This window comes from Mauremys reevesii, linkage group 8, assembly GCF_016161935.1.
Source record: "Mauremys reevesii isolate NIE-2019 linkage group 8, ASM1616193v1, whole genome shotgun sequence".
In the NCBI taxonomy this organism is placed as follows: Eukaryota; Metazoa; Chordata; order Testudines; family Geoemydidae; genus Mauremys; species Mauremys reevesii.
The window spans coordinates 48,582,997-48,606,376 of record NC_052630.1 but is presented as its reverse complement, the minus strand read 5'-3'; the positions used below and the strand labels follow the sequence as shown (position 1 = coordinate 48,606,376).

Below are 23,380 nucleotides of genomic sequence, written 5' to 3'. Positions count from 1 at the left end.
TGGGCACATGGTAATGTGAGAGATTCCATGCACTGCCCGCTCTTGACCTGGAGAGACTGCCTCCAGAATGGGCCAGGAATTCTGCTTTCATGACCATTCTATATTTAGGCCCTTGACTGGGATTGCCAACTGGAGTATCCGTATGTTATGGTTTTGTGTGGACATCAGTCCAGTGGAAACTAGAAAGACCAAATTTGCTGCCCATAAGCACTTGATGAAAATAGTCACTTGCTACATAGCTAGATTCAAATGAGTGATGTGGGGATTAAGGGCTCTGTATCCCATTATCTGGTCCATGAATGAATTTTAAACTTTTCAGTTTACCCAGTGTGTAGCTTCATCAAGTCTGAGATCTGATAAATCTGTTCAAGTGGTATAATTCTGTTATAAGATATACAATATCCCCAGATATCCTAATTAACTAGGTACGGTTATATCCTGCAGAGTTGTACAGCTGCTGTACCCCAGGATGAATGACAGCTTTGGCATTATCCACCTTGGAGTGCACAGCCACTTGAAAGCTAACTACTCCACACCACCCACAAAGGAGTGTGGTTTGCAAGACAAATGTTTGGCCCTTCCGTGGGTTGAGGGTCAAAAAAGCTAGAACACACTGCACTAATGGGGGTCTAATCAGTGTTGGCAGCTTGTGTATGTTCTGTATTTCTAGGGAAGCTTGCATTATCACCCATGTGAACTCTCTGTGAATAAGAGGCTGCAGTCTCCAGGACAACTTTAATGAGCACTAAATTCAGGCAAATGTTTAGAGAAGTATCTTGCAAATAGAATTGTTTTGATTTCCCCCCCCCTTTCTTACAATATGAACTGTGTTCTGGTGTTAGATATATATATATAGATATATATAGATAGATATATATATATATATATATTTTTACTACATTTTTCCTCTTGTAGGGTGGTGATGCTCTGCTTTGTGTGTTACGTAAGTTTACTCAACAAGTTGTTTATATTATAACTTTAGGAGACTTACAACCCACTTCCGCCTCCATCTCAAACCCATCCCAGCCTGGATGAGCTTCATCGCCGAAGGAAGGAAATCATGGCCCAGTTAGAAGAAAGGAAGGTGATCTCCCCACCTCCCTTTGCACCGTCACCAACTTTGACTCACCCCTTCCACCCAGAGGAGGTAAGCTTATTTTTAACCAAGCTTTTGGGTTGCCGATATGGTCATAAATTAGTTTAAGGGTGTGACAGGTTCCCCCCAGGGGTGCCTCCTGGAACTGGGATACCACTGAGCCCACCTAGGCTTTCTTTACACTGTACTGCTTTGACAGGCCCTCAAGGCCCCTCCAATGCACATACAGGTAGGGACACGCAGCTGCAGCTACACACATGCTGAGTTCAGCTCTGCATAGGAAGACTCAACTAAGGCTCCTCCCAGTTCCTAAGGCATGCACCCACTCCAACTGCACAGTGTAAGCTCATGAAATTTGCCCCCTCCCTCAGTGTAGAAGATATGCAATAACTTTCTGCCCCCAGTTATGATTTCCACATACTGGTTTTAGACAAAACAAAAACAAGTTTATTAACTACAAAAGATAGATCTTAAGTGGTTTGGTAAGGGATAGCAAACAGATCAAAGCAGACTGTGTTTTTGTTTATTTGCTAGGTAATCTAACCTTTAATATATTAAGAGATTGGATATGAGCAGCAAATTGTCACCCTAATTGTTTTAGGTAGTTTGCAGAGATTCTTGAGAGCAAGCTGCACTTGCTTGCATCTTAAAACCCCAGATATTCCTTTCACAGGCTAGAAATCCCTCTAGCCTGGGTTCAGCCCTTCTCCCCTCGTCCAGTCTTTGTTTCTCAGGTGTTTCCAGAAATCTTATTGGGCAGGGAGTCAGAGAAGAACCATGATGATGCCTTAAATGTCTTCTGCATATGGCGGGAACCCTTTGTCTCCCATTTTGGTTCCCATGCCCAGTCAGTGGAAAAACACTGGTATTCCAAGATGGAGTCCAGTACCAAGTGACTTGATCTCATACCTCTGTAGGGACACAGCAGCCATGACTCTAAGGATGTTTGTAGCATCCTCAGGAAGGCTCCGGGTGGGAGATTAGCCTCTTCTAAGACCTATTGTTCTCCCTAATGGTCCTTTCCAGCTATCCATCTAGAGTAAGTGCATTCTGCCTAGTGGGCATTCTCCAGTGTAAACGCATTTGTAATAGACGTATAGACAATATTCCTAACTTCAGATACCAATATGATATATGCATACAAGTAGGATAATCATATTCAGTAAATCATAACCTTTTCAATGATATCTCCTATGACCCATCTTGCATAAAATGCATCAGATATGCCATAACAATATCTCAGTAATATTACTATGAATAATATGGGGCGTAATGCCACAAGGAATATGCAAGGTTAAGAAGTGAGTTTCTTTCACTGATCATGACCTTCTGAAAGGCTAAAATGAGCCTATAGGATAAGAAAGGGTAGATTAACAGGTTAGCACAGTACTGAACAATAATAAATCTCCTAGGATCTTATATTAAACATTTTAGGGAGACCTTTGTGCTCCAGTTATGGAGGTCCATATGGTGACATCTGGGGAAGAATGTTCTTGGTTCTCCATCAGAACTCTGATCTATCAGTGCTTCTTCGTTATCTATTTATGCAGCCATGAGAGCGATCTTGCTGCTTTAATGTGTGGCGGCGCTATTAGATTGTTTTGAATGTCTCTGTTAATGACCGGAATACCATTGCTAGGCTTGGCTTTATTTACACCTGATATGGATAGAATTAAGTAATGAGGCAAGTCTTCAACTAGATCAAGGTCAAAATGTCACCTCTTCTTGCTGTGCAAGAGGGGAGGGGTAGCTCAGTGGTTTGAGCATTGGCCTGCTAAACCCAGGGTTGTGAGATTAATCCTTGAGGGGGCCACTTAGGGATCTGGGGCAAAAGCAGTACTTGGTCCTGCTAGTGAAGGCAGGGGGCTGGACTCGATGACCTTTCAAGGTCCCTTCCAGTTCTATGAGATAGGTATATCTCAATTTTCTTCCTTTCTTTCTCTCTTTTTTTTATTATTATTTTTTTTAAATACTGGGAGTCCAGCCAGGTGATTTGAATTTCACAAATAATATGAAATATAAGTTTGCAGCTTCCTGTAGTACATCTGGTTGAAGACCTGCCAGCATCTTGCTTGAAGTGAACTGTGTCACAGGAGTCAACAATGCCTGCGATACACCTCCTGCCTTTTACTTACAGAACCAGGTTTTTGTTTTTGTACAGTACTCGGATGAAGACCTGAAGGTAGCTGGGAAATACAAAGGAAATGATTATAGCCAGTACTCTCCTTGGTCGTGTGACACCATTGGCTCCTACATTGGAACCAAAGATGCAAAACCCAAAGATGTTGTGGCAGCAGGGAGTGTAGAGATGGCGGTAAGTTGGGATGCAAGAATGCAAAAAAAGTTAAATTGTGAGGGACCTCCTTTATTTATTAGCTAGACTGCAGCATGTGCCTCTTTCTCAGACCAAATGTATTTGACAGTCGGGGATAGTTTTACAGTTGCATCAAAATGCTCTGTTTTCAAAACGAGAAATTGTTCCAAAGCCACAATATCATTTCTATTTATCTGTTTGTCCTCTTGGTTCTGGGTATAAGTATAAACTAATAGCTCCTACCCGACTTGAAGCCACTTAGTGAGAGAGATACTATGATGTTATGTCATCAATTTCTCAACACTAATTTGGAGTCCAGAAATTATTTGTAGTAAGTTCTAATTAGTTGGAGCTGCTCACCTTTTGTTTCCTTCACTGAGATGGAAGAAACCTGAGGGTTTTAAAAACATTTTGGGTGCTTTTATGGTCATGGTTCAAGTTAACACTGTTTAGTTGGTTTTTTGCTTTGGGGGCTAGCTCAGTTGACAGTCTTTTTTGGGGTCCAGGACCAAGAGAACACCTCAAATATTTCTCTGAAGTGCTGCAAATATACCATGATACTGCAGTCTGCTACTGTCCTGAGTGCCTTTTCAGCATTTTTCTGATTCCTCTCTCTCTCTCACACAATCCAGAGCGGCTATTGACTGGAATTGCTCTGCTTTAAAGGATATCAGAATTCTTAAAAATTTAATTTAAAAACACAGTACTGGTGCAGGGGAACAGGAATTAACTGGCCCAAACAGGCATGCCTCAGTGGTGCTATATTTCTGCAGGACTGATTTCGCCAGGAAGATGCCTGCTGGGGTATCACATTTATTGGGAGCCAGTGATTGCAAGGGAAGAAGAATAGGGCATGGATCTTGCAATAACACCGCATTTCCACATGACCCCTAGTTAGAAAAACATTCAGAAGGTGCTGAAATTTGCATTTAGTAAACTTGAAGCGGTCACACACAACCTTAATATTTTTGCCTTTTTGAAAAATGTGTATTTGTAACTCATCTCCATTGCGACTGTCTGTAAATGAAACAGAAGCCAGCTCTCTTTTTTTTTGAGAAGGGGTCGGGGAGGTGGAGGAATGTTCTTTGTGAAGAATTCCCGTTTCCTCCCCTTTATTGTATATCCCACCTCATTCCTTCACTGTCCTATGTCATGGTGACCTGTCTTAGGACAAAGACAACTGGATGAGACTACTTTTCAGAAATCATCATTCTGTGATATGCTTCTACCAGTATGAACGAGTTCTCATCTGTCATCTGGCTACCACCTGTCTGACTGACAGGATTTTCTGACCAGCTCCTCCTCCTCCTCCTCTGCATGCAGGCAAGTTTCCCTGGTTGTTCTCCTGCCTTACTGGAAGCAGCTGCACCTGGTGCTTCACTGCTGAGTTGCCCTCCATCTTTCTGACCTTAATGGAGCTATGTGGATTAGGGAAAGGCAAAATTGGTTTAGTCCCAGAAAAAGAAGGGTAAGAAGCATCATAAATGCCTTTCCCCTGCAGCTTTGGGCAGCTGGTCCATTTTGTTTGTCCTGCACATTCTCACCATGCAGAATTGCCACTGCTAGGTCTGGGAAGTGGCAGGAGGTATTCTAAATGAAGCAATTGCTTTCTACTTCAACAGCCCTCTATGGAACTTGGGAGCTGTCCTGCAGGTCTCCTAAGTTTCTCCCCTGCTTCCCTCCACCACCCAGAAAGACCAAGTCACAGATGGGGGGCTGACAAGATATCCTCCACCTTCAGTGTGTCATCCAGTCTCGTGGATGGGAAGAGGGGGGATTACTTTTAATCACCACAAAGGAAATTCCTCCATCTGAGCCATATACTGAATAAATAAATAGGGCCTTTGCTGCCTCACTGCTTTCACCCTTCCACTGAAGAAGCTTGGCAAGAATCTCACTATCGGGTTCAGGTGACCTCCTGAGCCCCTTTTTCTGTTGTCCATTCAAGAGATTTCTTTCCTAGGGGCAGGGAAAGCCTCATCCTTCTCTTCTCTTATAGTCTCTCAAAGAGAGTGAGCTAGAATCAGATCTGAACCATCTTCCTGTACTAAGATCCTTTTTCCTTCCTGGAAAACCACAGTAGAGTCATACCAGAGGAGTGGGGTTACTTGGTCACTCACGTAATGAAACCTTTATCTCTTTCGAACAGAAATCCTACAGAGATGAGCAGGGGCTCATATTTTTCCCCCCAGGGCAGCCTTACTTCCAGGACTTGTATCTACTCCACCCAAAGGTGAAGTTGCAATTTCCCGTTCTGAGTCCAGAGACCTGCCTGAGGACACACTGTGTGGTGTTTTGACACCTGGATAGGAAGGTTAAAAGTGCTGTTAAACAGTTCTTTAGAGTGGGTGCTACTCAAATTACTACTGTAGTTTGTGCCTCATAAACCTCAAGGGCAGCCATCCAGTGCCTCCCAAAGATACCAGGGGACAAAGCAATTGGCTCCAAACATCCCTCCTCAGTAGGTAGGACATCTCTAAGTGACTTCTTTTTAATTCTCTGAATGGCATGATTCAAGGTTCTGCGCATTTAGGCATGAGCATCCTGGCTACTCCCTCCCTGGATCAATTCCTGTGGCAGCTTACCTTTGTTTCCTTGCCACCACTTCAGTGGAATTCGGAGAAGCCATTCATTGATGGAGGCTTCAGCTGCCAAGTTCCAGAAGGGTTGCTTTTGAGATTTGGAAGGAGGGCCACTCACTCCAGTAGACTGTGCCTCCTCTCCTCCTCACTCTTGTCCCCCACGATTCTCCTTTTTTGTCATAGTAGCCATCCTCCATCTTAGTTTCTTTGTAGATCTTCCTTATCTAGGTGTGGTCATTGCTTGTTCTGAGTTTTTAACTGGAAAAACAGGAAGCCTGTCTGGATGCTGAGAGGAAGGAACCAGGTGCAAAAATCCCATAATGGATAAGCTACCACCTGACAGACACCGTGAGCAAGACTTGTCCATACTGGTGTTGGCACATTCTGGAAGACAAGCAGCAAGGAAAGAGACACTTCAAATATTTTGTTACTGCTGTGGTCAATTTTATTTTTTTTTACCTCTTGTCCAGAACATAGATAGTAAAGGCATGCGTGACCAGCGGTTGGACTTACAGAGAAGGGCAGCAGAAGCTGGGGACGATGACCTCATCCCATTTGGAGACCGGCCAACTGTGTCAAGGTTTGGGGCCATCTCGCGTACTTCCAAAACGATGTACCAGAGTTCTGGCCCCATGCAGGCCATTGCGGTACAGGGAGCTTCCACCAAATCTATCAACATTTCAGGTATAATGGGTACACATGGTTATTTTTCTTTTAGCATAGTTTTGTTTTATTAGCGTGGTAGTATAGTGCAGGTAAAAGATGTCTTAGGAAATGTTTTATCAGACTCTTCAATGGTACCTGATGCTACCAGGTTCTGATTAATAAATTATGGATGGAAATGCCAGTTGGCCTTGTGTTTCAGTGAGGAAGCCTACTCCACCTGTTTTTCCTACAAGGATTACTGTACTTGTAGGGAGCTGGGGAATGATGATGATTTTTTTACCATCTGAATGTATGCTGTATATGAGAGAGTTCAGGCATAGCATTCCTATGGAAAAAGCATTTTGGTGGTTAAACTAATCTTTCTTCCCAGCTATTACAGATATTCTTTGCAACCTATTGGATTATATATGAGAGAGTTCTGTAACTCAAAGCATTGTAACATGGCATGTGTTCTCTGGGTAACTCCTTCTGGTTTTTTTGCAGATTACAGTCCATATGGAACTCATGGCAGCTGGGGAGCTTCTGCATATTCACCCCACCAAAACATACCTTCTCAGGGACGCTTCAGTGACAGGTGGGAATGTCTGTCTCACGCACATGCTCACCCTTTTTGTCTGTACTTATTCTGTTTATAGTAGTTTCTTCTTTACCAAACTTAGTAAAGTTATTTTCTTTCCAATCCCTTTCCTGCCCCTCAAAGGGAGAGATTGTCCATGTCAGATGTGGCCAGTCACGGGAAACCCTTGCCGTCAGCTGAGAGGGAGCAGCAGCTCAGGCTGGAACTGCAGCAACTAAATCATCAGATCAGCCAGCAGACACAATTACGAGGACTGGAGGTTGGTACCTGTGCCCTGGAAGGGGTATGAGAGAGCAAGAGAGAGATGGAGTTAGCAGACTTGCTTACTGGAAGCCAGAGACTCTTCTCTCATATTGAACATAGTACAAAAATTTAAATCCACGATACCTGACATCAGGACTTCCCAGCACTTCAGCACATAGGAAAAACCCTTGACTATTTAGCAGCAGGAACTGAGGACTTGCTCACTCTTACATTTTTTTTTTAATTTAATTTGTAGTCTAAAGATAGCATACTGTGTGTGTGTTCATGTCTGCTTGCTTTTTATCTCTCGTGGTCTTTTCTGGGCCCAATAATCTGTAAGCAAATAAAGCTCTTGGCTTTTCAGATTTTGAGTGAATCAGACTCTACCTGTAGGAAGTTAAACCCTTTTGTGTGGTGTTTGGCTTTGTGCTGTAGCCCTGTTCTTCCTAAACAGCACAAGCCACAAAACTGAACAAAATAGATGTTAAAGTATTTTAACTTTAGACTTCAAAGTTGAGCTTTTATTTTTACTTAAAATGAGTGTAATTTCTGCACAGAGGGATGGTATGGGAAGTTTATATTTGTAAAAGGAACAATGAGCAGTAAGTATTATGTGATAAACTCAGGACAGACAGCTGCAAGGGAAGGGTAGAATTCAGTCCCAGAGGGTCAAAAGGCCCTCCTCCCTATCAACTGGGGGGTAACTACGGGTCAATGAGGTTCAGCTGAGAAAGGGTTACCAAGGTAGCAATTGCAATTGGAATCAATTAACCTGAGGTTAATTAGGATCAGCTGATTCCAACTTAGGACTGCCTGAGACCTTTTTAAACCCTTCCCTGGGAGGAAGGGGGGGGAGGGGAGAGCAGAGAGAGAAGGACCCCTGCTGCCAGGAGTGTAGGAGCAGCAAGACAGTGAGCCTCACCAGGAGCAGAGGCAGTACTCTCTCCCACAAGGGAGAAAAAGACTCTAAAAAGAACTGGGGAAGACACTGAGAGCAGACTTTCCCTGTGTCCCAAGGGGGACCAAATTACCCGAGCCTGTCTCACCAGGGCTAAAAGCAGCGGAGGCTGGAGAGACCGGGAAGGTGCCTTGCCACAATAGCTTTACTTCATTTTATGGGACCTTGTGGTAGGAGGGAGTTGTGAAACAAAATTAAGGAATTCTTGCTGTAGGAAAGCTTAGTTACTGTACTGTTGACCTTTTCTGGAAGGGAAATCCTTCTCTTCCTACAGAAAGCAATGGAGAACTACTCTAAGGCACCTCCCCTCTAGTCAGATTGAGGTTTCTCTCAGCAAGGATCATTGTTCATTAAGAAGTCTTTGCTCTAGTAAGAGCTTGGTTCCTAAAGCAGGAGTTCATTGTGCATTCATGGCACTCACAATGTCTGAGTGGCAATGACAGTTTCAAGAAGCACACGTTTCCCAGTTACTTGAAAAGTGACTTGTTTGTGTTCTTGTGCTCTTATTCAGGAACAAGAGGGAAATTGTATTTTAATTGTGCATGCTTGCCTTTGCTGGTACCTTAATGGAGGAGTATTGGAAAGTTTCAAAACCTGTACCTGGCTTCCCTCCCCACATACCAGTATAATTGATCTTGATTGTCTTACATCCTAAATGGTTAGATGTTGAACATTAACTATAAAACCTTGAGAGCAAAGCTGCAGTTCAGGTCACAGGAGCTTTAGCTGTCATGTTTGTTTCTAGATGCAACTAGTTATTTATAATCCAGGAGGCATCTCCCATTTAAGTACTAGATGGGTAGGTCAAAGCTTTGGGTATAAACCAGCCCTGGTCACACACGTTTTAGTGTAATGGATAAGTGTCTTCGCTAACTGTAGATCAGTAATCTGTGATTACTGTAAGGAAGGATGGCCTTGCAATTAAAGTACAGAACTGGGACTCAGTCTTGTGCTCTGCTTTTTGGGTTTCCCATTTAATCACTGTGTGACCTTGAGCAAGTCACTTGATCTCTGTGCTTCCACACTTCCTCACGTGGGTTGGGAAGAACTATTCATTGTCTGTACTTACATAGAACCTCCCATCTTAGGATCTTCAAACAATTTTATAAAAGTAGTAATATTGTAACTACCTTTTAGTTGTATTGTAGGGATTTAGTGCTCTCTACTGTAGCAAAGCCCTTTGCTGCTTATTCCAAGGACATGGGTTTGCTTATACTTCAGGAGCAAACAGTTCACAAACGAACATTTACACATGGGAATGTATTATGGCTTCATTTGCAAATGAAAAATAAAGATCAGGGCACAACAACTCTTACTAGGGTTAATAATTTGTCACAATATTAAAATAACTGCATGTTAAATACTGACATCTTTTTTTAAAAAACAATGCAAAAAAAGACCTTTAACTGGATGTAAGAGAGACCCCTTGAAATATTGTTGAAGTGCTTTCAAAGTCATGACATAATAACCCATGTAAGGGGAGGGAAGGCTTGGGTTTGCAACTAGGTAATGCTCCTGAATTACAGCCTGGTCCAACTCTGCGCATGGTTTGTTGTGTGCTCAGTTGTGTATGTGCTTGGCTTTATGCATTTAGGCTGTTAATAACAGGCTGCTGTTGCAGAGGGAGGCGACCACCCTGGCGGGCCAGCCACAGCCACCACCTCATAAATGGCCTGCAATGATCTCAAGTGAACAGCTGAGTATGGAACTGCACCAGGTGGAAAGGGAAATCGGGAAGAGAACCCGTGAGCTGAGCATGGTGAGTGCTGTGGGTGTGGGATGTGGAAAGGTGGAATGTAGAGCTGCTTGCTTGGCTACAGCACATTAACCCTTGCCAGTAAGGCTCTCTGCTGGATTACTGCTACCAGTGTTAGTCATTTCCTTTTCACCATTTTATTAGTCAAAACCTCTAGGTTAGTAGTATTTTTGTGTCCAGGATTTGAATTCTAATGTGCCTAAAATATTCAACTTTGTTGTAGCCTTTTGAAAACAAAAGTAGGATTAATTTTATAATTGGTCAGGTAACTACAAACTTAGTATCAAATTGCTGTCCAAGTCTTCCTTGGGTTATAAATGTACCCTTTCAGCTGACTACAACACATACTGTAGTGTAACATGCATAAGAAGTTTGCCATTCCATTCAGGAGAGGGCCAGTGTTCAGTACTTGGCCTGTGGTGTTAAAGTTCTTGGTCTTTGCTTCGCAGTGTACGAATCATTCCCGTCTTTTGGGAAATTCGGTATCCTCCGTGGATGGACAGATCCTTCTGAATCTGTATTTTCTTGTCTCTTGGCTTTTGTGCAGTGCTTTGTGCAAGATTTACAGGCATTCTCTTCTGTTCCCATTGAATGAAGCCACAGAATTTGTACAATGTGAAACAATATTTTCTTTCCTCTTCTTTCAAAGGAGACCCAGTCTTCACTGGACATGAAAAGCAACCTGGGCACCAATAAACAGACAGAAAATGGACAACTAGAACCACAAAGCAAGGTTCCAGCTGAGAAGTTCAGGTAACAGGAGTTTCCATTGGTCCTTAGAGTATAAATTAGTCAGGGCTGTCTCTTTGGGATACAAAGAGCATCAGATACCCTTTGCTTTTGTGTCATTTTTATATTGAGTATACATTAGTGAAGAATGGAATTATTCAATTTATAGTATTACCGTGAATTTGGGATGATTTCAGCCAAGTGGAGGAATGAAATGAATGGGGGGGGGGGCGCGTGTGGGTGTGAATTGTTAACTAGTCCCACATAAAACAAATTATTCTGGTTTTAATAGCAGGAATATTTTGGGGGCATTAGCTGTGAAATGGAGATGTTTATGAAGATACTGGAAAGCTGTGCAAAATTCAGCTGTTGCACCTGCACAGAGCTTCCAGTTGTGATTGATCTCTGTATGTGTCTTGAACTAGGACTGCATCGACACTATAAACAAAAAAGCATTTACAATATGCTGTTGGCTGGAATGTTATAGGTCTGCACATCTCAGGAGTTTTACAAGCATTGGTTACAACAGTAGTAAGGTCATTACTTCAGATGTAGTTGAACTAGAAAAGACTACAGTGGCTTCTCTGCACTGTGAACAGAAGGGCACAAGCTTTGCAGTTGTCAGTAAAACTAGTCTGTATAATTTCAGTTAGATAATTTAAGTATTGATATTAGCTCAGTGGTTGAAAATCAGTGAAGATTTTTAGTTAGCTTGGTGGTCAAGTTAAACACCAGCCATTAGATTCTTGAATTTTTTTGCACATCGGGTAAGCAGAGGGACAGCGCTGAATCTGTGATGTAATGGTGCTGTATTTACACTTAATTTTCTTTACAGTGTAATTTAAAAGTTATTCTAATCTCTACAACTAACTGGAAAAAATAATAAATCACTAAAATATTAAAATTTTTTGCATCCTAACACACTCAAATGTCAAAACGGTAGGGTCCTAAATTGCTGATAATAGCACCACTTTGTTGGAGTCTAATGGAGAGAACATAGAGATAATTTAGCTGTCCAGAGAAATTAGAGACCTTCAGAGTGGTTGAGGTACCATAAATTAAATTCAATGATTAATTTAAAAGTAGCCAAACTTCTTGTAGTTTAGCCAGTTAAAATATAAAATGAAGATTTCTTCACTATTTTTTTTTAGTAGAGTCCTCACTTTCCCTTTTCTCAGCCCTGCACAATCTGCCCTAGTCTATGTCATGAAATGGAAGCCACTAGAGGGAAGTATTAGTACAATGGCAGTTTATCTGCGCTGTGGAAATAATGAAACAGCGAGGGTGACTAGATGTCCCAGTTTTATAGGGACAGTCGTGATTTTGTTGGGTCTTTTTCTTATATGGGCACCTATTACCCCCCACCCTGTCCCAATTTTTCACATTTACCGTCTGGTCACCTTATCTGGAAATGATTTTGGGCAGAGGAGGCACATTAAATACTAAGTTTATGCAATGTATAATTTGAATGGTAGTTAATTCTATATGTATTTCATAAAATGGATACTATCAAGTGCTGTTATAGAAACTGTACAGTTTTTCCTTTATTGTGGTGTTTGTTTTCCACTATCCTTAATGTGTATATTTTTTCTGATCTGGTGAGGTATTCGTGAAAAGTAAATCGGCACAAGCTTGCCTTGTACCATGAATCTATCCCGTGAAATTGTCACAGATGGTCATTGTGAAACTGCAGCAACAATAGTCAGGGCCTTGTACAGTTTTTTTTAAACCTGTTTATCCTCCTTTTCTCCTTCCGCATCCCTCCTTCCACAGTGATGTTCCAAATGGATCAGTCTTGACGCAAGAGAACATCAGCCTCCTGTCAAACAAGACCACATCTCTGAACCTGTCAGAGGACCCAGAGGGGGGAGGAGACCACCAGGACTCCCAGAGAACAGGAGTTGCACCCACCTCTTCTCCATGAAGTGAGGAAAGCATCCCCCCAGAGTTTCTATTGGGGAGGAGGAGTTGGTAGCTTCCATCACGCTTCCCTCTAAAGGTGGTCAGAGAAACGCAGAAGCAGCAGCAGCAGGAGGTCCGGAGGCAATGTGCACAAACACCACTACTAGAAACAAACCCTGCACATAGTTCACATTAATGCGTTTTTTAATTAAAAAAAAAATTAGCAGTATCTGCAAGCAATTCAGATTAAATTTGTTTTTGTTCTGTGAATGAACTTTATTTTAATAACTTCGGACGCCTTGGATACAGGGCTTTAAAAAAAAGATATTATATATATATACTCTGTTTGATTAATTGTATGATCTTAATGAAGTAGGTTTTTTCTTTTACTTTGGTATTATTACATACCCAGTGTATAATTCCTTACCACCTCCACTCCCTTTCACCTGAGAACAACGTTGGCTGCCTCCTTGTATGAATTTAAAGGTGAATGAGGGACATAGGATGGAGGGAGGCTATGAATTGCAGTGTCAGAAAACATGCAGCAAACATCAGTAGGTTTTTAAAATGAATTTCTTGTAAGTAGGAGTTCTCCAACACCTACACTACCTTTCTACTTATACCCATTGGCTTTTAGCCACAGTTGATGCAATCGTTTCAGCTCAGTGAAAGCATTCCATAATATCCATCCCACTGCAGCATGTATCCCCAAGGCTATTATTTAAGCAGTAGCAAAAAGAGTCTGGTGTATGCACATTACATTTATTTAACTAGGAACTGATATGACATTGTATTTTGTGGTTGGGATTAGAGTTCAGCAAAGGACAGAGGGCCTCAACTAGTTGAGACCTGTATGTTTCAGACTTCCAGAAGAGATTGAAGAAATTAGTTGACCGGCTCCTGAGCTGCTTGGCCAGCCAGCAATTGTCACTGAGCAACATGACAGAGGCACCAAAAAGTTTCCATCCCTTGCAATAGGAAGGTAAAAAGAGAGCAAGAACACAGATTTTAAGGAAGGAAAATAACTGAAAACTAGCTTGCAAAGACCCTTTTTCATCAGCCTATATTTAGAAAGATGGAAGTTTCCTTTGTTAGGGCATAGGAAGATAGTCTTTATAAAAGACTATTTTTTTGTAGCCCAGCCTCTTCCAATCATGATAGCATCTAGGGTTGCTTCAGAAAGGGCACGGACTACCTGTTATGGACCCGATCCAAAGCCCACTGAAGTCAGTCAGTGAAGAAACTTCTACTGACTTCTATGAGCTTTGGAACAGGCCTTCCATTTGCCCTTTTTAAAAAAAACTATTTCAATTATAGCTAATTACTGAGTTTGCTTGTGTCTTCTGCTTTTATAATCTGCCACCTCTGGCCTGCAATTTATTTGTTTGTGGTGTCAGTGAAGGCTTCTCATGGGAAGAAGAAGAGAACTTTTGTTTACATGCACAAAACTTGGCAATTAGCAAAAGTAGAGGCGGGCAAGTGTAGAAGTAATAGTAATGCTTGGTAAGATCCAGGCATACCAGAATTGGGCAGCAAAGACTGGAAATTCAGCTGCTGCTCTTTAGCTTTGTCTGTCATTGCTGCATGGAATCCTTTCAGAAGCCAGCATTTCTTCTCTGTAGGAGAAAAGTTGCATCCAGAAATGCCACTTCAGGTCCAACAGTGATCCTGCCAGAAGCATTTCGAATACTTGAAATCCAGGATTTTGTTGTGACCTATGTCATTTGCTCAGTCTCCCAATGGAGGTGAGGTAGGTGGAGATGATACCTGAATGGAAGCGGTTTTAAGAAGTCACAAGCCTTTCAGTTCTGTGTGGTATCATTCCACTGAGAAGTTCCTCTTAACAGACACAAAAATCAGTGAGGATTTGCTCTTGCTGCATGTATTTTGACCCTTTCTGCCTGCACTGAACTGAACCCCTCTGAATAGAAAACTCAGTGGAGAAGAGTCTGTTCAATGTTGCTCCCTCCATGCCCGTGCGGCCTGCTTTTTGTTTTTCTTTCTGGATTAGACTACTAAATCAGAAAGCACTGGTTATGTAATAAATTTATTGCATTGCTTTGGTTGGGTAAAAGCAAGAGTTAATACTTTTCTTGTTTAGTTGTTTCTTAACCCTTAACTCCTGCTGAGGTCATTGGAACCTTGGACTAAGCTTTGCATCCATTATACTGTTAATTTAAACAAAATGGGGGAGGAGGTAGATACAGTCCCACTATTGCCTACCAGTAGAGTGTCCAAACAGAAGACTCTTTTGAGTAGCGATTATTTAATTTGCCCAGTCAAGGCACCGCATTTATATACTATTTCACATTGAATTTGATTATGCCCTACAGACCTGGCTGGTCAAGGATTTGATATACATATTGGCTTGGGATTCGAGCTTTCTTTTTTATTTAAATAAAAATTTATATATATAAAAATATATATATACATATATACATAGTTATATCTGTATATATATTGGGTATGTTTTAAGAATTTTTTCACATGAGCGCAGCTGTTCTGATCAAATGTCTGATTGGGAGGTAGAAGCACGGAATAAAGATAAAGCATTTTCAGCTCACAGCCACACTCTTTGTGCATTCGTGCACGTTTATTTCACTCTTAGCTTAACTTTGGCCTCAGAATTGCCAAAGAAAGCAGTTTTGAGGCTTGCTTTTATTTTTTTCCTTGATTGTGGGGAAGACTCTTCTCTGCCCTGGATTCTCACCAGCTGCACTATTTCTCCCACTCACGCATGTTTACACCCTGCACCCTTCCTTGCTCATGGCCTCCATCCTTTCAGCTCAAGAGGACTGGGCTGACTTTGAGAGATTATTTCTGTTCCATCCTTCTCCCTGTTAGGATGGGCTCAGTGCGCTGTCTTGACAGCATGCTGGTGAGTGAGCTGATTCAGGTACCCATGCTGTGGTCTCTACTCCTGAAGTGAAGATCACCACCACCACCAGGTCAGCTTTGACTTCATTATTTTTAAGAAACCTTTTTTTCTGCTGTGTTTATATTAACACAAGCTCATTTTAGTCAAGATAATTTAGTGCAGTATTCTAATCTAGGAGGGCAAGTGCAGAATGCCAGATTTTTTTTCTTTTGACTAGAAAAATCTTTACATAAAATAATTAAAATTACCAACAAAATTTGCATGCTATGGCACATTTTCCTCCACCGTAGGAAGAAAATCTGGAGGGAGCAAAAAAATTATGGCCCATTATCTGTTGTGCCAACTAATTGCATTTCCAGTTCAGAATTTACCCTCTTTTCTCTAAGCCTAGGGAAAGAAAAATTCTACAGTAAGAACTGTTCAGATCACTACATGTAGGTCAGCAAGGGTAAATGCTCCTAAACCTATGGATTAGAAAGAGTACCGTTCATGTTGTTTTTCCCCCGTTTGTGCTGTACTTTTTGTGCATAGTGTCCTTGTTGTGATCAGTCTCTCCAGGTGAATGCCCTGTTTGCTCAACATTGTAGTTTGGCTTGTTAACTAGTCTGTTTAATATGTGCAAACCTTATTGATTTTGGCTTTGTTTCCTTTTTCTCCTGCTCTTGCACTTTCCCTATGTTTCTCTGGAGAAGTTTAGGTGATAAAACTAGTGAAATAGGGAACCAGAAAAAGGCTTTAAGTTTTCACGAAGACAGTACCTGAAATCCTGCCAGCAGAGCTGAGAACCCATCACTCTTCAGGTGCAAGGACTGATTGTTAAAACAGATAGCTGGTCCATGGGAATGTAGGTTATGTTTACTGCTTCACTCATTTGTGTTCTATCCCTGTCCCTATTACATCAGGACATTGACCATTTCGGTTAAATGAAACTGCTACAGCCTAGCTTGGTCCCATCTACTCCAGCAAGAACAGTGTTGGAATACTGTTGGGGCATTATCATGTTGTATGGCAAGTAGGGTAGATTTGCTGGTGTAGATCAAACCTTTTGAGTGCTTGTTGCTAGCAGAGTTTCAACCATAATGTACACAGAGCCCTAAAAATGAGACACTTCAAACAGCAGGCTACTCTTCACAATGTCAGACACAAATAGTTGACCCACTAGGAGTATAAACAATTTCATTTTTCCTGTAGTATCATGGGTTTTTTCCTTTTTACATATGCCCCAGTTCCCCTATCTTAATGGTAGAATTATAAATGCTTATCTTCTAGCCATTTGTAGGCTGCCCTGCCCCATTTCAAAATAGAAATCCTGTGGAACTGAGCACCTTTCATACATGTAATGCTGTTACCACTTTAACCTCAAATTCTTCAGCTGTCTCAGTTCTACTGAGCCTTGTTATCTTCCTCTGGTCCACCTCTCTGGCTTGCCTATCATCCTCCCTGATCGTGCAACAGTGACAGCTTGCTGCCTCAAAACAGAGCATTCAAATGAATTCGCTTAGCCAATAACTTCTGTGAAGTTGCCTTTTCTAATGGTGTTATTACTCAGTGATGCACAAATGTGATATTGCCCCTACTGGTAGGCAAACGGGGTCTGTATAAACATGGTAAACTGCTGTTTTTCTTTAAAGGAGAGCCAAAGACTTGTGCTTTTACTTTTTTTCCCCCCAGGATAGCCGTTTTGATAGTCAAATCTTTGTAGAATTTTGTGAGTTGACTGTATTCTCCTGGTAGCAGTTTGCACAGTTAATGATTATCAAGCCTTAAACATATGTTAAATGGTGGCATCAGTTCATCTAGTTACACAATTTGAAAAGGGTGTGTTTAAGCACCTAATATATTTTGGAGTCTTCTAACTTTCATACTTCTTCTTTAATTCACTCCCATGCACTCTCTCAGCTAATTTTACAGGTAGCAGAGAAGGCACTTAGAAGTTTACATAGTTAAAAAAGCCATGTTTATAAACATTATTGCTGATTAACCTGTTGGATTTTGCTGATTTAAAATTAAAATTTCTAAAAACTAGTTTGCTGCAAATGTGAATCTTTGCTGACTTCTAAGGAAGTCCAGTGAGACTGACAAGACTCCTGTCCAGCTATACCGTTGCTTTAAATCAAATACAATACAAATACTTCATGCAAGGACATCATTGCCTACTGATAACAAGTATTTAATATCTGTGACAAACTCAGTGAAGTGCAAAGAAGAAGAATTGGGCTTTTGAGTTTAACATACAGTAAAGCCTTTTTTAAAACTACTTTCCATGGGGTCACTTAAATCTCTTGCAGATTATGCTTTTGAAATTCAGAGGGGAACACCTAAACAGTAAAAGTAATCAGAAAATCCTCCGCTTCTTGCTGTTCCCATTCACAAAAGTGTGGAGCTTTTAAAAATATTCTGACAGCCAGAGGTCAGTGATAAGTACCAACCCTCAGGGCAGCTTTTTGAAGAGGGAGCACTTTGTCAAGAAGCTATCTTCAGTCAAAGATTGACTTAACTTCAATAAAAAAGCCCAAGAAATTCAGTGCTAAAAATGAGAGCATTGAATAGCAGTGCTGCCAGCTAGCCTCCTCTGTTTTAACAAATGGAAAACCAATCCATGCAAAAGCTGTTTGAGTGTGGAAACTACATAGAGTAGTTTACATGAGCAGGCAGAATAACTGGCATGACTTCCCTTACGTAACCATCCATTATGTTGATATCCTTCTCCTCCCCTTGTCTCTAAACATGTACACTTTCTGCCCCTCCTCCTAATATTGGCAGTATTGACAGTGATTGATGCTACTGTCCACAAGTTTACACATCTCTTTAACATACTAAAACGCTTCCCCTGTCTTGTTCAGCATAGTGATTCAGACATTGACCTGGTGAAAGGCCTATTGTGCTAAATGAAATCTCAATTTAGATTAAAAATTAATCAGCACTTCTGAGCTACCTTCTAAACACAGTCTTAGTGCTGAGAAGTGACATTTGTGTCCTATGCGGTATGTGAGTACATGGCCAAGATTGTTCATATGACATTGAAACGGATTTGCTCTCACCATAACTTTAATAAGAAATATAAAAATTAAATACTGATACCATATTGTTAAATAGTGATACCATCAACTATTTGTTTTCTCACAAAATGGCAGATCCTGGGAAGAGGCTTAAGTGCCAGTTCAGTTACATGTCAAAAGTCAACTGGTCTGGGGGACCTTATTCCAACAGAGTCTCCTGACACAGGTTCTACACTGTAGTGAAAAACAGATGTTAACTGTGTCTCTGATCATGCCTCATCCTTGGAAGCAGTTGATTGTTGTGATGTAGATGGGACCTTAATTGGAGGCGAAAGGAGCATTAATATCATTTAAATGTATAAGTGGTGAGAGCTGTTTCATGCCATGGGATCTCTGAACACTATAAGCGGAGAAAGTAGAGCTTTCTTTGAAATCTTCTAATGAAGGAGTGCACGAAGAACTTGGCTCTTTCTCTGTGTACACTGGACTTCCTCCTCAACAGCCTGCCAGTGCAGGTGGAACTTTATAACACTGTGGCCAAAATGTCCAAACTTGGATGTTGACAGTTTAGCCACCTGAATAAGTGGTCTGACCTTCTGTGCTACTGAGCCCCTGCAGCTTCCACAGAGTTAACCTCTAAGTCCAGTAGGAGCTACAGATGCTCAGCACCTCTGAAAATCAGACATGTTCCATTCAGGCTGAGCTCCAGCTACCAGATTTTGGACGCTTTTGTCCGATCGATCTGGAGTTGTGTAAGTTTCACCAGTTCCTCCTGGTTCTGGAAGTTTTGGCCGAAAGGAGAACACAGCAGTATCCATTTAAAAATAGAAAAACAGTTTTGTCTTGTGGAAAGTACAACCAAAGGGAGACGCAGTCCATGAAAAGAAAAAGTATTAGATATACTGAAATATGTATATGTATCTGTAACTAAATAACAAAATCCTGTGGTGTATTTGATGTTTATGGTATAAACTAAAAATCATTTGCTTCTCTGTAATATTAAAGTTGTTAATAATTTGTGGCAGATAATACTCACAAGTCTTTGGCATCCAAACCAGATTGTGTACTGGATAGATCCCACAACTGGACCTATGCAGTGAGCTCCTTTGTAGCTTTTATTAGAGGTGGCAGAAGCTTTCTCTGCATGCAGAAAACAGCTTGAGTCAGGAGAGGAGTAATAACCCCCCTAGCAACATAGCTTCTCCATTGTTTGTAATTTTTATGCCATTCCTTTGCAGCCTCTCCTAAGTGGGCAGCTGCAATGTGGACAAAATAGCCAATAACGTGAGACTCTTAGCTTTTCTAGTGTCAGGAATTTCTGCGTTCCCTGTGGCTTCTGCTTGCCAGGTAAGCAGCCTCTGTGCTAAGAGGAGCTTTCCTTGAAGGTCAGCTTATCAGCTACACTGTAGCTTGATTTTTATTTTTATTTTTATGCTTTTGATAACCGGTGATAGCAATGTGAAGAGCTCTGTCCCCATTTTGTTCCACTCTATGGGGCAGTGGGTGTTAGGTGTGTGTGTGGGAGGACTGTGACAGCTAAGAGACAGAACATACACAACCACATGCATTCCCACTTTAGAAGCCACCTGTTTCCAGTTGTGGGATTTCTCTACAGAAATACTTTTATTTGTAAGCCTAGTTTTCTGTGGTTTCTTAGGTTCATACCGGTCTCCCCGAGACATTCTGCAGTCATTATCACCTTTTTGGGTGGAATTTATTTTATTTTTTCGGTTTGGTTTTTTAAAAATAACTTTTTAACATTGGTGCATATATGCTTGGGATAGAGCTTGTGTAATTTACCAATCGTATTGATTGTATGTGATTGTGCCCTGCAGAGGTATATTTAACAAAAAAAGTTAAAATAAAATTTTAAAAAAATAGAATAATAAAGGAGAACATGAGACTTGAGTTGAGTCATGAATTACTTCTTGAACTTATTTAGTATTTTGGATAAGTAAGGATCCCTGTGTGCTGTTCCTATTGGTCTGTGCTGAACACAATGCCTTTCCTTCCTAAGAACATAAGAACGGCTGTACCGGGTCAGACCAAAGGTCCATCTAGCCCAGTGTCCTGTCTACCGACAGTGGCCAATGCCAAGTGCCCCAGAGGGAGTGAACCTAACAGGCAATGATCAAGTCATCTCTCTCCTGCCATCTCCGTCCTCTGACAAACAGAGGCTAGGGACACCATTCCTTACCCATCCTGGCTAATAACCATTTATGGACTTAACCACCATGAATTTATCCAGTTCCCTTTTAAACCCTGTTATAGTCCTAGCCTTCACAACCTCCTCAGGTAAGGAGTTCCACAAGTTGACTGTGCGCTGCGTGAAGAAGAACTTCCTTTTATTTGTTTTAAACCTGCTGCCTATTAATTTCATTTGGCGACCCCTAGTCCTTTTTTTATGGGAATAAGTAAATAACTTTTCCTTATCCACTTTCTCCACATCACTCATGATTTTATATACCTCTATCATATCCCCCCTTAGTCTCCTCTTTTCCAAGCTGAAGAGTCCTAGCCTCTTTAATCTTTCCTCATATGGGACCCTCTCCAAACCCCTAATCATTTTAGTTGCCCTTTTCTGAACCTTTTCTAGTGCCAGTATATCTTTTTTGAGATGAGGAGACCACATCTGTACGCAGTATTCGAGATGTGGGTGTACCATGGATTTATATAAGGGCAATAATATATTTTCAGTCTTATTCTCTATCCTTTTTTGAATGATTCCTAACATCTTGTTTGCTTTTTTGACCGCCTCTGCACACTGCGTGGACATCTTCAGAGAACTGTCCATGATGACTCCAAGATCTTTTTCCTGACTCGTTGTAGCTAAACTAGCCCCCATCATATTGTATGTATAGTTGGGGTTATTTTTTCCGATGTCCATTACTTTACATTTATCCACATTAAATTTCATTTGCCATTTTGTTGCCCAATCACTTAGTTTTGTGAGATCTTTTTGAAGTTCTTCACAGTCTGCTTTGGTCTTAACTATCTTGAGCAGTTTAGTATCATCTGCAAACTTTACCCCTTTCTCCAGATCATTTATGAATAAGTTGAATAGGATTGGTCTGAGGACTGACCTTCCTTCGTTCCAGGGGCTCCTAATGGCTCCACTGCTTCATGTGCAACACCCTCCTCGATGTCAGTGGGGACAACATGGTGTTCTGTGCATTGCACAAAAGTGTGGCCATATCCAAAGGTTTGTAATATTTCAAAAGGCAGTCTGCCAAGGTGAGTGACACACACTGGAGGCCTGTCTGCTCTTCCTATCTATACTAGGCGAGACCTTCTACAAAGCCTCTTATTCTCTCTATTGTGAATGGTGACTTTTCTCCCCTAGAGTTGAAGGTGGGAGACCTTAGCAGCACTATGGCTGATGCTTCTGAGCCTTAGCCATCAGGTGAGTGTGGGTGTGTCACCAGTTCCATCTCTCACTTGAGAAACCTGAGATGCTGATACCTGCCCAGTGCGACAGAGCATGGCATCAGGAGAAAAACTGCCTGCTCCACAGAACCAGACAAAAAGCAAACATTTGATTTAATGCATTTTCCATGTCAGACACAAGAATAGTGCCCATGCAGTCTTGACATATGTCTTCTGTCTTAGGGGCCTCCCCCTGTTGCAGTGACTATGATCCAACAAAGCACTGTAAGAGCCTAGAGCGATAAGGTGACTGAAGAGCTCTGTGTAGCTCGAAAGCTTCTATCACCAACAGAAGCTGGTCCACTAAAAAAGAGCTCCTGACCCATTTTGTGTCTCTAATATCCTGGGACTGACATGGCTACAACAACCCTGCATGCTGTAAAAACCTGTCCATTTTAAAAAATCAAATCACTCTTTGGAGCAGAGAGAGGTTTTTCTCTTGGCTAAATGGCCCCAAATCTGCACTACAGTCTACCTTCTACCACTGCAAGCTCCCTGTGCACAATTCTGCTGCAACCGTAACTTTCTAATTGGTGCCCTTCCAACACCCACTATGGTCACTGGGAATCTGTGAATTTTAGGGTGCATTGGGCCAGGCTCTTATCAACCTGTCCTGCAGCAAAGGGCTAATTCCTCAGTAATACAAATGTGCTTTTCTTACCCTGGTGGAAAATACGCATTCCCAATGACAAATGCCTTCCTTTGCTTATGTTGAAAGTTTTATTTTCAGTTACAAGGCCTACAAATGATTTTCTCTCCTCCCCTGGGCCCCTCCCCATCCAGTGGTGCTGAGAACCCCCAAACTCCCATTTGAAGTTTATAGGATTTGTCAGTGCTCAGCACCTTGGAAAACCAGTCTGATAAACCTTTAGAGCCTTCTTTCTAGTAGGTTATCTGTATTAAAGACCATAGCTTTATGGCTCATCTCCCATGAAGAGGCATTTCAAACAATGCCTTCAAAGGACTAATGTGTGTGTTATTCAGTAACTTGCACTGCAGCTCTAGCTGACAGTCCAGTTCTGCCAAAACCTGCTCTCTGGCAGGAATGAAAACAGGACAGTGCTTCACAAACAGCTGGTTTTTTTTACACATAATCCTGGGCATCTTGCGGTGTCTGGAGGGTAGTGGGTTTCGCGTGTGCTCTTACAGTGGCCTCTATTGTGAAGATGTTACTGATTATTGCATGATAAACCCAATCTGATTGCATTTTTAAATCAAACGATATTTATGGAGCAAACTGCATCTGAGTTGTTG

The 23,380-nt window shown here is 41.5% G+C and overlaps 1 protein-coding gene across 6 annotated transcripts in view; it reads left to right on the top strand.

The window, feature by feature from the left end:
* RC3H1 (ring finger and CCCH-type domains 1) overlaps positions 1–20,608 on the top strand; it is a 104,661-nt gene extending 84,053 nt beyond the window's left edge. For 3 of the 6 annotated variants that reach the window (XM_039484571.1, XM_039484575.1, XM_039484570.1), the window contains 8 exons: positions 983–1,147; positions 3,240–3,410; positions 6,463–6,676; positions 7,142–7,232; positions 7,359–7,494; positions 10,031–10,195; positions 10,842–10,945; positions 12,695–20,608. In XM_039484571.1, coding sequence (XP_039340505.1) covers positions 983–1,147; positions 3,240–3,410; positions 6,463–6,676; positions 7,142–7,232; positions 7,359–7,494; positions 10,031–10,195; positions 10,842–10,945; positions 12,695–12,845 — 1,197 coding nt within the window. In that variant the 3' untranslated portion in view covers positions 12,846–20,608. The remainder of the gene's footprint in view (positions 1–982; positions 1,148–3,239; positions 3,411–6,462; positions 6,677–7,141; positions 7,233–7,358; positions 7,495–10,030; positions 10,196–10,841; positions 10,946–12,694) is intronic. The other 3 variants (XM_039484573.1, XM_039484574.1, XM_039484572.1) reach the window with 3 other exon arrangements.
* Positions 20,609–23,380: the final 2,772 nt, after the last annotated feature.